This window comes from Xenopus tropicalis, chromosome 6, assembly GCF_000004195.4.
Source record: "Xenopus tropicalis strain Nigerian chromosome 6, UCB_Xtro_10.0, whole genome shotgun sequence".
Lineage (NCBI taxonomy): Eukaryota > Metazoa > Chordata > Amphibia > Anura > Pipidae > Xenopus > Xenopus tropicalis.
This window is the reverse complement of record NC_030682.2, coordinates 50,562,102-50,579,207: the sequence shown is the minus strand read 5'-3', so window position 1 is coordinate 50,579,207 and position 17,106 is coordinate 50,562,102. Positions and strand designations below refer to the sequence as shown.

Here is a 17,106-nt window from a genome sequence, read left to right as displayed (position 1 = left end):
TGTAATTTTATTCAGGGTAACTTGCTAATTGATACTGAGCAAGTTTTTTGATAGTTGCCGTTGAGATTTTGGGGAGAAATCTAACTTTATATTTTTTTTCAGACCAAGAATGGTGTCTCTAAATAGCTGAAGTTGTCTATTTTTAATCAATGTATAGTTTATATGGGTTTTTTTACAGTTAAGGGGCAATTTTGTAATTTTGAAAAACTTTGAGATGTGCACATAAATTGCAGCCCCATTATTATGCATTGCCCCTGTTTTGGGGCATTTGGTGGCCACGTCTTTATGTGCACCCATACATATGGGGTATCGTTTTATTCAGGGGAACTTGCAAATTGATGTTTAGTAAGTTTTTGGTAGTTGCCATAGAGATTTTGGGGAGAAATCTAGGTTTGTATCTGTTTTTTCCTTGATTTCTGACCAAAGCGCTGACTTCTGCAAGGGACTGCGGCCGCAATTTTCCATGTAGAAAGAGGAGAGTGGCGTCTCTGAATAGCTAATGGTGTGCACTTTTCAGAAATATATAGTTTGTGGGGGTTTTTTTACAGGTATGGGGGGTTAACACTGAAAAACTGCAGGAAGTGCACATAGAGCGCAGCCCCCAAAATTTCAACTGAAATTGCCCTTTTGCATTGCCCCTGTTTTGGGGCATTTGGTGGCCACGTCTTTATGTGCACCCATACATAGGGGGTATCGTTTTATTCAGGGGAACTTGCAGATTGATGTTTAGTAAGTTTTTGGTAGTTGCCATGGAGATTTTGGGGAGAAATCTAGGTTTGTATCTGTTTTTTCCTTGATTTCTGACCAAAGCGCTGACTTCTGCAAGGGACTGCGGCCGCAATTTTCCATGTAGAAAGAGGAGAGTGGCGTCTCTGAATAGCTAATGGTGTGCACTTTTCAGAAATATATAGTTTGTGGGGGTTTTTTTACAGGTATGGGGGGTTAACACTGAAAAACTGCAGGAAGTGCACATAGAGCGCAGCCCCAAAAATTTCAACTGAAATTGCCCTTTTGCATTGCCCCTGTTTTGGGGCATTTGGTGGCCACGTCTTTATGTGCACCCATACATAGGGGGTATCGTTTTATTCAGGGGAACTTGCAGATTGATGTTTAGTTAGTTTTTGGTAGTTGCCATAGAGATTTTGGGGAGAAATCTAGGTTTGTATCTGTTTTTTCCTTGATTTCTGACCAAAGCGCTGACTTCTGCAAGGGACTGCGGCCGCAATTTTCCATGTAGAAAGAGGAGAGTGGCGTCTCTGAATAGCTAATGGTGTGCACTTTTCAGAAATATATAGTTTGTGGGGTTTTTTTTACAGGTATGGGGGGTTAACACTGAAAAACTGCAGGAAGTGCACATAGAGCGCAGCCCCCAAAATTTCAACTGAAATTGCCCTTTTGCATTGCCCCTGTTTTGGGGCATTTGGTGGCCACGTCTTTATGTGCACCCATACATAGGGGGTATCGTTTTATTCAGGGGAACTTGCAGATTGATGTTTAGTAAGTTTTTGGTAGTTGCCATGGAGATTTTGGGGAGAAATCTAGGTTTGTATCTGTTTTTTCCTTGATTTCTGACCAAAGCGCTGACTTCTGCAAGGGACTGCGGCCGCAATTTTCCATGTAGAAAGAGGAGAGTGGCGTCTCTGAATAGCTAATGGTGTGCACTTTTCAGAAATATATAGTTTGTGGGGGTTTTTTTACAGGTATGGGGGGTTAACACTGAAAAACTGCAGGAAGTGCACATAGAGCGCAGCCCCCAAAATTTCAACTGAAATTGCCCTTTTGCATTGCCCCTGTTTTGGGGCATTTGGTGGCCGCGTCTTTATGTGCACCCATACATAGGGGGTATCGTTTTATTCAGGGGAACTTGCAGATTGATGTTTAGTAAGTTTTTGGTAGTTGCCATAGAGATTTTGGGGAGAAATCTAGGTTTGCATCTGTTTTTTCCTTGATTTCTGACCAAAGCGCTGACTTCTGCAAGGAACTACGGCCACAATTTTCCATGTAGAAAGAGGAGAGTGGTGTCTCTGAATAGCTGAAGGTGTGCACTTTTCAGAAATATATAGTTTGTGAGGGTTATTTCACAATTAGGGGGGATTAACACTGAAAAACTGCAGGTAGTGCACATAGAGCGCAGCCCCCAAAATTTCAACTGAAATTGCCCTTATGCATTGCCCCTGTTTTGGGGCATTTGGTGGCCACGTCTTTATGTGCACCCATACATATGGGGTATCGTTTTATTCAAGGGAACTTGCAGATTGATGTTTAGTAAGTTTTTGGTAGTTGCCATGGAGATTTTGGGGAGAAATCTAGGTTTTTTATCTGGTTTTTCCTTGATTTCTGACCAAAGCGCTGACTTCTGCAAGGGACTGCGGCCGCAATTTTCCATGTAGAAAGAGAAGAGTGGTGTCTCTGAATAGCTGAAGGTGTGCACTTTTCAGAAATATATAGTTTGTGAGGGTTATTTCACAATTAGGGGGGGTTAACACTGAAAAACTGCAGGTAGTGCACATAGAGCGCAGCCCCCAAAATTTCTACTGAAATTGCCCTTTTGCATTGCCTCTGTTTTGGGGCATTTGGTGGCCACGTCTTTATGTGCACCCATACATATGGGGTATCGTTTTATTCAGGGGAACTTGCAGATTGATGTTTAGTAAGTTTTTGGTAGTTGCCATAGAGATTTTGGGGAGAAATCTAGGTTTGTATCTGTTTTTTCCTTGATTTCTGACCAAAGCGCTGACTTCTGCAAGGAACTACGGCCACAATTTTCCATGTAGAAAGAGGAGAGTGGCGTCTCTGAATAGCTGAAGGTGTGCACTTTTCAGAAATATATAGTTTGTGAGGGTTATTTCACAATTAGGGGGGGTTAACACTGAAAAACTGCAGGTAGTGCACATAGAGCGCAGCCCCCAAAATTTCAACTGAAATTGCCCTTATGCATTGCCCCTGTTTTGGGGCATTTGGTGGCCACGTCTTTATGTGCACCCATACATATGGGGTATCGTTTTATTCAGGGGAACTTGCAGATTGATGTTTAGTAAGTTTTTGGTAGTTGCCATGGAGATTTTGGGGAGAAATCTAGGTTTTTTATCTGGTTTTTCCTTGATTTCTGACCAAAGCGCTGACTTCTGCAAGGGACTGCGGCCACAATTTTCCATGTAGAAAGAGAAGAGTGGTGTCTCTGAATAGCTGAAGGTGTGCACTTTTCAGAAATATATAGTTTGTGAGGGTTATTTCACAATTAGGGGGGGTTAACACTGAAAAACTGCAGGTAGTGCACATAGAGCGCAGCCCCCAAAATTTCTACTGAAATTGCCCTTTTGCATTGCCTCTGTTTTGGGGCATTTGGTGGCCACGTCTTTATGTGCACCCATACATATGGGGTATCGTTTTATTCAGGGGAACTTGCAGATTGATGTTTAGTAAGTTTTTGGTAGTTGCCATAGAGATTTTGGGGAGAAATCTAGGTTTGTATCTGTTTTTTCCTTGATTTCTGACCAAAGCGCTGACTTCTGCAAGGAACTACGGCCACAATTTTCCATGTAGAAAGAGGAGAGTGGCGTCTCTGAATAGCTGAAGGTGTGCACTTTTCAGAAATATATAGTTTGTGAGGGTTATTTCACAATTAGGGGGGGTTAACACTGAAAAACTGCAGGTAGTGCACATAGAGCGCAGCCCCCAAAATTTCAACTGAAATTGCCCTTATGCATTGCCCCTGTTTTGGGGCATTTGGTGGCCACGTCTTTATGTGCACCCATACATATGGGGTATCGTTTTATTCAGGGGAACTTGCAGATTGATGTTTAGTAAGTTTTTGGTAGTTGCCATGGAGATTTTGGGGAGAAATCTAGGTTTTTTATCTGGTTTTTCCTTGATTTCTGACCAAAGCGCTGACTTCTGCAAGGGACTGCGGCCACAATTTTCCATGTAGAAAGAGAAGAGTGGTGTCTCTGAATAGCTGAAGGTGTGCACTTTTCAGAAATATATAGTTTGTGGGGGTTATTTCACAGGTAGGGGGGGTTAACACTGAAAAACTGCAGGAAGTGCACATAGAGCGCAGCCCCCACATTTTTAGCTGTAATTGCCCTTGTGCATTGCCCCTGCTTTGGAGTGTTTGGTGCCCATGTCTTTATGTGCACCCATACATATGGGGCATCATTTTATTCAGGAGAAGTTTGTCTTTCAAATATGCCTTTGTTAGAAAATTTTTATGAGATTTTTTTTTGTCAAATCCACATTTGATCATGCGTCCAAGTTTACGTTTTAGAAAAAAAAAAAAAATGTCATAAAAAGTTCCAAATTTCACAATGCACTGACAAAAGGTATTTGGCTTTTGAGTGAAAACTACATTGCACCTAGAAACCTGAAGGTCTGTAGTTTCTAAAGATACCAAACATGAGGGGATATTTTAGATTTACATATAAGTTATGCTGCATTAACTGTTACAAGCGCTTTTCTGCTTTGTTCTGGTGTGATATTGTACAAAGTATTGCTTTAGTTTGGGGGTTACTTCTGGACAGGAACTGTGGGGTACCACCACATATTTGGTATCGTTGGACTTGGGAGTATCAGGGCTTTTACAAACAACAAAAAAAAGTGTGTAAAATTAACTTTTCTATGGAAAAAAAACTCAAAATATACAGAAATTTTTCATAATTTTATTTTTTTTTTACATATTTCACCCAAAATACACATCATATCTCCAGAAAAGTTATAAAATTTGGTATGTATGTCGAAGCCCAATTAGTGACGAAAAAAACGATATATAATTTCCCTAGTTTCATGGAGGTTTTTCTACCAAAAAACATTGTTAAAGTGAATGAGTACAAAATGCTTAAAAAACGTCTGGCACTGGGGGGAACCGAAATGACGAATTCGGCTGGCACTTAAAGGGTTAATGAGTATTTCTCCATTTTATTGCACTTTACTTGTTGACAAAATAGTTGGACTGTATACAAAATAAAATATATAGTATAAGGAAAACAGGTAGTCTTCTGCATTAGTATTGCTTTAGGCTTATATTTGCTTTTCTGTGTTAATTTTTCCCCTATTTGTTTTATATTTCAGTCTCCTTGTGGTATGCCCTGCATGTTGGTTGTGACATCTCTTATGCTGAAATACACTACAAACATTGTGTTGCAAGTAAAAATGAACTCTAATTCGTAACCCACATTGGTGGATGAAAACATATGGGATGTATCTATAACAGAAGGGTCTGTATGCTTTTCAGTGTTTTTTCAGTATTTTTTTTTTTTTTAAAAAATATTCAGCGGATCAGGAAACTTTTTTGTTGTTTCCTCATGTATAATTTTCTGTTCAGTGGGGGTTTATATCTTTATAGGCACAGGACCTCTATAGATATACATTGGAGATGCTAACTTTCATATGGGAAGATGAAATGAGGCCTGCATTTTTGGAGATAGAAACCCCTTTCAAGACAAGATTTTATGGCATGGGAGATTGATGCCAAATAAAGGTTAATGATTTGCTTTTTATGCATTTCTGTGTCCTTTCAGAATAAATATTGGATATTTTGGTTGTGTTTTTTTCCCCTCTTGTAAATTTAAAGAAGAGAGAGTTTAGTTCACTATAAAGATTTCTTGGTAGAAAAGAACCATCTAGTATCTGAATGGGATAAAGTAAATAATTGTTCCTCTTAGGAGTTGTATTGCTTTCTAAAAATCCAAATCCGTGAACAAATTTGGCTCTGTTCTCACTATAATGCAAAAACAGGTTGCCTCTGGGCACAGAATATAAAAATCTGACTGTGTTGTTTTTTTATCAGCAAAAGCAGCATCCTGCAAGTGTTTTGGGCCCTGAAGAAAGAAATGTCTAATTTCCATCTAATGAGTGAAGTACAAGGCAAGGTGCTAAGAAAGCTGAAAGCAACAATACTTTATCCAAGAAAAGTAAGGCACAGTGAGATTACTACAAACCTCTGATCCCAGTATTACCATTTAGAAAGCAACTATCTATCATATCTCATCAGAATCTCGCTGTTTGTGGCTGATGTGGTAGATAACTTCAAGAAGGAGTTGGATGGCTTTATAGCAAGTGAGGAAATTAGCTCTTAAAGGAGAAGGAAAGGCTAATAAAGAGTTAATCTCAAGCTGCAGGCATACCTTCAGTTGTTTCAATAGTGCCCTTAAGTCTCCCCATATTTCACCTGTTCAGATAATCAGAAGCCAAACAGGAAGAAAAAAGGCTGAGCTGTGTAAAGAAAGTTCCCATAATGCCTCACTCCTGCACAGAGACTAAGACCAAGTGTATTTGCTCAGTTAGTAAGACTACGAGTCAGCTTCCTGGTGATTGGCTCAGATCACACATTCCTAAGGGGGGGGATGGAGTTCTTAGCATTCTTGAGGGAGGGGGGAGCAGGAGAGGGGAGAGAGCTGCGTGTCTCTGGCACAGGAAGACAGACACAACAAATCTTTTGACAGAGAACTCAGTGCAGCGTTTCTGTGAGTGCTTATGGCTGTATTTACATAGATCTTTCTGATAAAGTTTACTTAGGGGCTGATTTACTTACCCACGAACGGGTCGAATGGAGTCCGATTGCGTTTTTTTCGTAATGATCGGTACTTTGCGATTTTTTCGTATGTTTTGCGATTTTTTCGGATTCTTTACGAATTTTTCGGATCCAATACGATTTTTGCGTAAAAACGCGAGTTTTCCTATCCATTACGAAAGTTGCGTAAAAAGTTGCGCATTTTGCGTAGCGTTAAAACTTACGCGAAAAATGCGCAACTTTTCGCGTAAGTTTTAACGCTACGAAAAATGCGCAACTTTTTACGCAACTTTCGTAATGGATACGAAAAACTCGCGTTTTTACGCAAAAATCGTATTGGTAACGAAAAATTCGTACAGAATCCGAAAAAATCGCAAAACATACGAAAAAGTCGCAAAATGTTCGTTTTCAAGTCGGAACTTTTCCAATTCGGGTCGGATTCGTGGGTTAGTAAATCAGCCCCTTAGTTTTTACCTTTCTTTCTCCTTTAACACAAGCTGATCCAGTTACTAGTCTGATTGTTGCCATCTAAGGGCTGTGGCACACGGGGAGTTTAGTCTCCCTTGTCGTGGGCGCTTAATCTCCCCAATTGATATACATAAGTGGGGTTTTTTTTGGGTTTTTTTTTCCACTTTGGTTCTTTTTTTCACATTTGTTTTCTCACAGCACCTAAATGAAAGGAAATTAATTATATTGATATTTTTATTGATGTAGGAGCGCGGACAGGGTTCGTATATATATTTAATCTCCCCGATATGCCATCCCACCGGCGAGAATGTGAATTGCTGGAGGGATGGTATATGGGGCGCTGTGATCACTGAAGTTGCCTTGAGAGGATACTTCGGCAATTTTGTTGCTGTGTATGTGATCCCACGGCGATTTACATTCTCACTGGTGGGATGGCATTTCGGGGAGATTAGTCACCGGCTACTAATCTCCCCATCTGTCACGGCCCTTAGAGTCAGAAAGGAATCTTTTTCAGAAGGGTTTTTTTTTTGTTTTCCTCTTGATCAACTAGTAGTTAGGCAGGTTTCAAATAGACATAAGGCTTATGCCACACATTCACATAGCTGTGTTAGTAAATCAGATCCTTCATGTTACTACTGGGCTGTTAAAATCATTGCATTTGTAGTTAGATTTATGTTTTTTGTGGTCTCAGTTAAGGTGGCCAAACACGGCCCCAGAGCCAAATGACCAAATTAACCTACATTCGCCTGATATCACCCACCTGTTGGAAGTATGCAGTATGCTTGGTAACATGAGGCACGGCAAAAAACTGCCTCTGGTCATTTTAAGAGCAGAATTTCTGGGGGGTTTTAAAATGGGAATTCAGCTCTTCTAGCCCAAGAACTGCAATTGTGCTCCCTGCAATAGTGATGATCCCTCTTTAGAACTGCTCTGATGTGAAAGAAATAAGTGTGGAGTGGGTAAGGAGGTCACTGAATGTAGGTTCCGTATCATGAAAATAAGAAAGTTTATAAATATAATCAGTTAAAATGTCTGTATTGTTTCTGAAATAATCATGATAACCTTAACTTATTCCCTTCTAAGCAATCAGTCCCTCTTCATTCTATATTTATGCATGTGTCAGAATTAGTGTTTGATTGATGGCTCTAATACACCACTGGTGTGTGTTCTCTTTATAGTGCGTTTGCGCTAACTGTCTTTTAGTCAGCTGTCAGTCAAAATATGACTCCAGCAAGAGACAATTTGTTGAGACAGAGATGCTAATAAATATCTTTATTAATTCAGAAGCATAACAGAATTTTTAATAATTTTTTTAAAAAAAGTTAAAATGGATGTGGAGCACTTTCCTGAATCAACCCCAGGCCTGTGCAGTTTTTAAAGAAAAGGATCGTAGAAAAACATGTTGGCAACATCACTGCACTGATTTAAAGGGGTTCTGTAAAAATAACCCCCCTTCAGTCTGAAATACGCTGAGTCAGTTGTCCTTATGTAGAAAAGGTGCATAAAAACTGTCTGAGTGTTATGTTAATATAAATGTATTTTATTTTTTCACAGATCTGGTTCCACAGACAAAAAGCAAACCATAATAGTCTGGCTGTGTTTCCTATCTGTGTGTCTGCCATTTCCTCAACCCCCCTCTAGACTTTCACAGTAATGTAAACATTAAATAGGGTATACTGAAATAGGGTATACTGAGACTTGATGTCCCTCTGCTTCCCAAAGAATCTGTGCACCACCTACTATGGAGAACAGAGTGACTCATTTTCCCACAATTCATCACTTTACAATAGAGAAAGGTGAGACAGTAGGTTGTATTACACTACTATCAAAAGGGATCTTGGGAAATAGCTTGTTGGAGTTATGATTTCTGTGGAATCAAGTATGTTTGGGTAAAAAAGCAATTATATCTATAGCTGGAAGTATAGATAATTAGATAGAACTGTGTATTTTATCTTTTTTTCTATTCATATTTATGTTCTCTAAATAAGCCAGTTGTATAAAAATATACTTTTTTATTTGTATGTGCTATTGGCTAATCCTAAATTGAAAATTGTGATTTCAAGTATGAAGGGCACATACTGGGGATCATATGATTCACAGTACACACAAACAAACCAAAAGTACATGTTGGTCACATTAGCCAATTAATGGACAAAGTTCTGCCCTTTATTCCCAGACTTCTTCCTGTTACAGGACAAAATGGTGGTTCATGGGAAGAGATGCAAAATGACAATATTTTTTATATTCCACTTTGGTAAGATTCCTTAAAGGAACAGTAACACCAAAAAATGAAAGAGCTTTAAAGTGATAAAAATATAATGCACTGTTGCCCTGCACTGGTAAAACTGGTGTGTTTGCTACAGTAACACTACTATAATTTATATAATAAGCTGCTGTGTAGCCACGGGGGCAGCCATTCAAGCTGGAAAAAAGGAGAAAAGGCACAGGTTACATAGCAGATAACAGATAAGTTCTGTAGAATACAATAGTGTTTTATCTGTTATCTCCTATGTGCCTGTGCCTTTTCTCCTTTGAATGGCTGCCTCCATGGCTACATAGGAGCTTATTTATATAAATTATAGTAGACTTTCTTAAGTAAACACACAATTTTTACCAGTGCAGGGCAGCAGCACATTATATTTTCGTTACTTTTATACACTTTCATTTTTTGGTGTTTCTGTTCCTTTAATAGGCCACACTAGACAATATCAATTATCTGTTGGCTTACTATTCATTATGGAATATAGTTTTCCTTTAAAATGACTTTTTGCAGCTCTCTGCACCTAAACATTGGAATCCTATATTTTGACAGTTCCATAAGCTACTGTACTGGTTACGTTTTGCTAGTTACACTGGGGAAACTTCAGTCTATTTCGCATTCCTGCTTCCACTACCTCATGTGGCGTAGAGCCAAGCAATATAAGCCCATCCCCTTCAATACTAGACAAGCATGGTGGTGTGCATGTAATCTGCTAAAATCTGTTAGAAATGCATAGTTGCAGATTGTCTGTCTGTGAAACTGGGAGATAGTTTTTTTTCAACATATGTCAAGGCATAAATAGGATTAATTGAAATAAAAACATAAGGAGGGCAATCAAATGCACTATAATATGCATTAACTATATCATGTTATAAAATCTGAATATCTTAAGTAACAGAAACCCTCAGGATTGTCTAAGTGTGCCATAAATTGAAGTACATTTTTGTAATTAGAAGCTGCAATCACATCTTGACATGACAACGCAGCCAGTCTCTCAAATCAAACAGGAAGTGTTGGGGAGGGACCACGAGTGTCACACCTGAAGGCTTTATTAAACCGTTTAAACCCTTCATAGTACAGGCATGGGACCTGTTATCCAAAATGTTCAGGATCTGGGGATTCCGGATAAGGGATCTTCCTGTAATTTGGATCTTCATAACTTAAGTCAGCTAAAAATCATTTAAATATTGAATAAACCCAATAGGCTTGTTTTGCCCCCAATAGGGATTCATTATATCTTAGTTGGGATCAGGTACAAGGTTCTGTTTTATTTTATCTGTTATCTGGATAATGGGTTTCCTGATAAGGGATCCCATACCTGTACAATGTATCCTTTTTAGGGACATATTTTCTCAAGGTGTGAGTCTTTGATAAACAGAACTGAGCCTTTTTTTTTTTTTGCAAAATAATGAACTGAACATCTAGTATAAATAAATTTAAAGCAACTGGACTTGTTAAGTAATCATTGAAGACGTTTCACTACTCATCCGAGCAGCTTCTTCAGTTCAACTGACTGGTATGGGAAGTCCTCAGCATATATACTCTTCCACTAATCCAATCACAATGGCACTTTGTAACTCTTCAGAAAGGTGACATCTGAAACTCACAGAGGTGTGAATGCTGTGGAGTTACTTTGAAAGGATTACCAAAGTATCATGCAACTCTTCAAAGCAGGTGTTACTTGTTGAATGAAAATCTTCATAGACAATGAACTGAACAAAATATTTTAGCCTATAGTGTTTAAATGTGGTGTGGATGGTCACACAGCTCTTAGCTGCATATTTAATTTAGTGCAAAGCCAATTAGCAATTAGAATTGTAAGGTCACCTACAAGTTAGAAAACAAAAGCAAAGATCTGATTTGTTGCTATAGGTGACATCACCAATGATGCTGGCTTACACACTATAATAAATATGCCCCATAGTATCTAAAAACCCAATCTGGCTCATTTTTCAGCACTATATCTGGGTGCTTGATGACATGAGGTTTAGGGGTGAGCAGCATGCAGTACCCATGTAATAGCACTGACCATGGGTACCTTCTGACCCAAGTGGATAGGATTTTGATAAACAGAGATTGTTGAAAAATACAAAATTGAGCAGGAAGACCAGAGTAGGTAAGGAGGCATATTGCTTTTAAAATGAGGAAATAAAGTCCGTTTTTACAGCAGATCTCTACAGTCCGGAGTGCTTGATGTTCCTTTTCTAAAACTTTGGTGTGTCTTCCCTTCAGCTGCGGGTTCGGGGCTTAAGCACCCGGACCACCATTGGACTTCGGTGAGCATACTGTTTATCTTGAACGAAATGCCGCTTATGTGATTTATTCCGTGTGTTGGGAGTGATAGACTCAGGGTTTCTACACCCGGGTCTCAACTTTTCACGTGGTATATAATTAATTTAATTAACTGATTTATTTCTGTGCGGTTGTGCACGAGCGGTTGTTCATTGACCTTACTACTTATTTTGTAATTATCTAATTTTTTCACTGGTATTTATTTTACGTTGATTTTTTCCTTTTGAGCGTTCCCTTTTTTGTAATAGTAAGGTAAGGAGAAACACTGGAGATGTTTAAAACTAATAGGAAACCAACAGTGTGTGGCAACAGAGGGGCACAACTAAGAAACAAAAGATGGTGCCAAAATGGCCATAGTGTGTGTGTGTGTGAATATAAAAGGGACTTGTATATTATACTGTACTGGTACAATATTTCAATGTTATATAAATGCAAGCTAATAATACTACGCCCGGCCATACCAGACTGAAATATAACTGAAAGGTGGGGCTTGTAATAAAGTAAAGGCTGTGGGAAAAAAGCAGTGTCTGCATAACTAACGGTCTGCCCTAAACCCCCAAGTGACAAGAGAACACAGCCCATTCAGATTTGTTTTATACCCCGAATATCTTCTTTTGAGAGGGCTGGAAGGCTTAAACAGAAAAGCCCTCAACACAAACAGGCCGAAAACTTTAAAATATGTTTGGCAAACACATCCAATAATAACACTCATGGCTTTGTATGGCAAGTCAAACAGGTATAAACTGCTCCATCTTAAAAGTTAAACAACACTATTACGTTCTTTTTACGTGCGTCATTAACGTGAGAGAAGCGTAGTATGCCGCGCAGGCGGAGCTGAATTTGCGACTTCCGGAAGCGCGCCGAATGTGGGTGTTCCTGTAGAAGGCAGGCCGCGGAATTCCGTTGCGGAGAATTATTTACAGAGTGGGAGCTCGGGTTTGGTGAATGTGTAAATCAAACTCTATTGGATTGCACACATTGTACAGGGGGTGGTTAAATGCTCAGGGCCAGAGATTTAAGGCTTTGCTAGAAGTTAAGCTTGATGTTTGTTTTTATTGCGTTGGTTAACTGAGTTTTATGGTGTGCCGCTAGATCCTATTTATTTGGCTAGTGTGTTTTCTTTTTTTGGGCCTGTGGTTTATTATGACCTTTATTAATAAATGTAATGCAGGTGTGAATCAACCCTACGTGGTGAGTTTATGTGAGCAGTAGGTAACATAACTTCATATTACATTTGTTTTGGACTTAACATGTGCTCTTTTGGCACGTTAACATATTTATAACTTGCATCGCATGTAGCTTTTCTGCAGGATAATAATAGTGTAAAGTGATTTCACTAAAGCACAGATGTTTTTTTACACATTGTAAATGGCAAGGGTTTAGCTTGATGTTTTCTCTTGGGTTGTTTTAAACTTTTGTTGTCCTTGCATGTCTAGTTATATGCTTATTTGGTATTAAGAAACATTTTCAGAGGTAGTTTGTGTTTGTAAAGTAGTATAAAAAGTAAAAATATTTGGGCCTAGAAAGTGATTTTTTTTCTATCATTTTTCTATGTAAACATACCTCTAATGAGTATGTTGCACTCTAGAAAAATTAAGCTAGTTCAACCTAACCGGTCTGAATCCAGCTCATTTGCTAAGATCTGTGATGAGGCTGATACTGAAAAAAGTAGTTCAGTTCTTATCAGTCCAGCTCTCTCTCTACAGTATTCCTCAAAAGCCATTGATCAGGATAGGAGTGTAAAGAATCTGTCAGGTAGAAACCCAAAGGCCATAAGTGGTGTGAATGAGCCTTGTGCAATCCAGCAATGTGGAAATATAGCGGTGTCTACAGAATCTGACTTTATTAGAATGAATGACACAAGGAAGGCAAGACTAGCACTTTCAGATCCAGTTCTTGCTTCTAATGACTCTGGAGAAAGTATTAATGTTTCAAACTTGCCGTCTTGTCAAGTTAAAAGAAGAACCAGAAGGAAGGCAACTGATCTGCGCGGTGCGGAGTCAATTGAAAAAGAAAAGTGTGGAAGTTTAGTAGTAAATCAGGAAGCAGCAATTGTGAATACTGATACTACTGTTCCACTAGATATTGAGAATGTTTACAGTCCTACTCATATGCTAAATCAACGGGGATTGTTGAAAAAAATAGGAAAGAGGCCAACAATTAAGAAGGAAGATGTGAGTAGTGTAGGAGATAGACAAAGATGTTTAAAACTAGCAGGAAAGCAAAGTGGAAAGAAACTGCAATCTGAGCAAAGTGTTGTGTGTGGCAAGGGAAAGACTCAGGAATGTGTACAAATAATAGGGAAAAAAAGAGGAAGGAGGGCAAAAACTGATCAGAGTAGTGAGTGTGGCATAAGTGAGATTCAGCAAAGAAAGAAAAGTAGAAAAAAGGTAAAAACTGATAAGAGTGATGTGTGTTGTTCAGGAGAGACATTGAAATATGTTAATAAAATTAAAAGAGGGAGGAAACTAAAAACTGATCATAAAGTTGTAAGTAGCAAAGGAGAAACACAGGAATGTGTAAAATTAACAGACATGAATCAGAAACCAAAAACTGAATGTTTTGCTGTGTGTGGCACAGAAGAGACTCAGGCTTGTGTAAAACCACTGGGAAAGAAAAAAGGCAGGATACTAGGTAATAGTGTTGGTAAAAATAAAATTAATGCTGGGTGTTATTCAGAATTAGATAAAATGCGTACCGTATATGTTAGGGTACAGCGATTGTCATTGAATAAAATTCCCCAGAGTGCAGGAATCTCCACAGAACATCTGAGGAGTGTGCTGCTTCTGAAGTCTGAGTATAGACAGGAATGTGGGGAAGCAAGAACAGAAGAGAGGAATGATGCTACAGATGTGACCTTCTTAAAAAAGAATCTCAGGAGTCCTAGTAAGGCGCTTTATATTTGTTTAGATGATATTAAGCATGTCAATTGGTTTAACATTTCAATTATACACCTTTTCATTTATGAGTAAATTGTGTAATGGCTTACTAATCCTATCAGGACAACAGTTCTTGAGATGCAGTCTAGGGGCAGTTTTTAACTATCTGTTTTTGTAAGTTGAGTAGTAGTCAAGATGCAGGAAGTTGTAGTTTTCCATGAACTGGAGAATTGAAACTTTTCAGTTTCTAAGTCATGGTTTTTTTTTTTAAATGTACATTTACTCTTGAAATTATTTCTGTCATGTTGTGATTTGAGTTTACTCTCATGGTTATCTGCAGTAACCGGCATGACAAGGTAATGACGTACAGGAAGAGAGTTGGCACCCTTAGCTTTGCACAGTGTAATGCTCTATTAGCCCTAAAATCTAATAATTAAAGGGTTAAAATTAATATTGAACTATATAGTACCTTGTTGCTTTAATTTTTAGCATTTAAGGGCAGTGGCAGATGGGGAGATTAGTTGCCCCTGCTCAAATCTTCGTTGCTGCAAGCAACTTATCTTCCTTCAGTGCCATCCCACAGGCTAGAATGTAAATCGCCGGTGGGATGGCATACACGTCGCTACGATTTCCCGAAGTTGCCCTTGAGAGGTGACTTTGGGAAATCGTAAAAATACGTATGCCATCCCACCGGCCATTTACATTCTAGCCGGTAGAATGGCATTGCAGGGAGATTAGCGGCAATGAAGTTGTTGCGGGGCGACTAATCTCCCCGTTTGCCACTGCCCTAAGACACACAGAGCTATTGATAGCAGATACTGCTACTGAAATAGATAATGTTGATCATTTACTGATAATTGGCACTGTTTACAGTCGTTCGGTACGAAAGTTTTGTGACTTTCGGATCGCCAATACGACATTATTGTGACTAATACGTTTTTTTTGTAAGCATTTTCATGATATTTGCGATCTTCAGAAATTATCGTATCCAATTCGAATTTTTCCCATTCGGGATTCGAACTCGTGTTTTAAGGAATCGGCCGCTCAGTATTGTCTATAGCAGGTATTTTCTGGCATTTTGTAGCAGTGAAAAGTAGTTGCTGCTTAATAACTTCATATCTTCGCCCTAACAGCATGCAATACAGTATTGGTAAAGAGAACCGTGCAAATCTGGCTTTGTTGAAGTCGAGAAAATGTTAAAATATGAAACATGATTAAAACATCAAAATATTTACTTATGTATTTAGTTATGTGTAACAAAATAAGCATAAAGCATCCCATGGGATACAGGGAAGGAACTACTTTAATTATACTTAGGGGCACATTTACTAACCCACGAATGGGCCGAATGTGTCCGATTGGGTTTTTTTCGTAATGATCGGTAATTTTGCGATTTTTTTCGGCGTCTTTAGGACTTTTTCGTATTTTTTGCGAAACGTCGCGCCTTTTAAGTTTTAACGCTACGAAAAAGGCGCGACTTTGCGCGCAAGTGTTAACGCTACGAAAAACTCGCGACTTTGCGCAACTTTCGTAATGGCTACGAAAAACTTGCGTTTTTACGCAAAAATCGTAAAGACGCCGAAAAACTCGCATTTTTACGCAAAAATCGTAAAGACGCCGAAAAAATCACAAAAAATACGAAAAAATCGCAAAATGTTCGTTTCCGATCGGAATTTTTCCAATTCGGATTCAAAATCGTGTCTTAGTAAATCAGCCCCTAAGTATAGTTGCCACCTTACCTTTTAGGGCAATGGCACACAGGGTGATTAGTTGCCTGCTGTTAAATCTTTCCCCTGGAATCACTGGTGCTGACCAAGTTGTTTGTTCATAAATGGTAATTAGCCCCCTTTAATGCATGGAATGTGCAATATTATTGCTGATTGCTCTTTCACATGCCAGCTTCTGTAGCCCTTTGGCCTAATAAACATCTATGAGTTTGGACAGAATTCAGTATAACTGATAGGAATATGACTGCAAAAATGGATTGATGGACTTTCATTTACTTGCAGTGCAGTAGCCTGCGAGTTATAACAGTCTAATCCAATATTGCTTCTTTGGGCCAGTGTTAAATCAAGCTCTGCATTTGTTTCTGCAGTGCCAATAGTACATCTTCCAATGTGTATTTTGATAATTGTTTTCTTAAGCTTATAATATTCAGTTACCATGGAGGCAAATACTTAATATTTATGCTGCAGTGCATGGTTTCATGTAAAAGTTTAATATGTGATGTGGATGTGCTGTTTTAGCTGGTGTAGTGTGGATAAACGTCCTTACTTATTTAGCTACAATGTCAGTGTTTTTATGAATATTTAAAGGGGCAGTTCACCTTTTAAGATAACTTTTAGTATTTATAAAGTATGTTTTAGTATAATATAATGGCCACTTCTTAGCAATTTTTCAGTTGGTCTTATAGTTTTTGAATCGTTTACATTTTTCTTCTAAATCTCTCCAGCTTTCAAAAGAGGGTCACTGACCCCAGCAGCCAAAACCTATTGCTCTGTGAGGCTACAGTTTTATTGCTACGTTTTATGATTCATCTTTCTTTTTAGCCCCTCTCTCATTTATATTCCAATTTTTCATTGAAACCACTGCCTGGTTGCTAGGATATTTGAACCCTAGCAACCAGATACCTGCTGAAATTCTATACTGGAGAGCTGCTGAACGTAAAGCAAAATAGGGTGTTTGTCCATATATTTTTATAG

The 17,106-nt window shown here is 38.7% G+C and overlaps 1 protein-coding gene across 5 annotated transcripts in view; it reads left to right on the top strand.

The window, feature by feature from the left end:
- Window positions 1-5,834: 5,834 nt before the first annotated feature.
- topaz1 (testis and ovary specific PAZ domain containing 1) overlaps window positions 5,835-17,106 on the top strand; it is a 62,242-nt gene continuing 50,970 nt past the window's right edge. Inside the window, exon 1 of one of the 5 annotated variants that reach the window (XM_031903276.1) lies at window positions 5,835-5,906. Coding sequence is in view for 1 of the 5 variants with exons in the window: in NM_001374744.1 (NP_001361673.1) it covers window positions 13,094-14,411 (1,318 nt within the window). In the remaining 4 variants the exon portion in view is untranslated. 5 annotated transcript variants of the gene reach the window in all.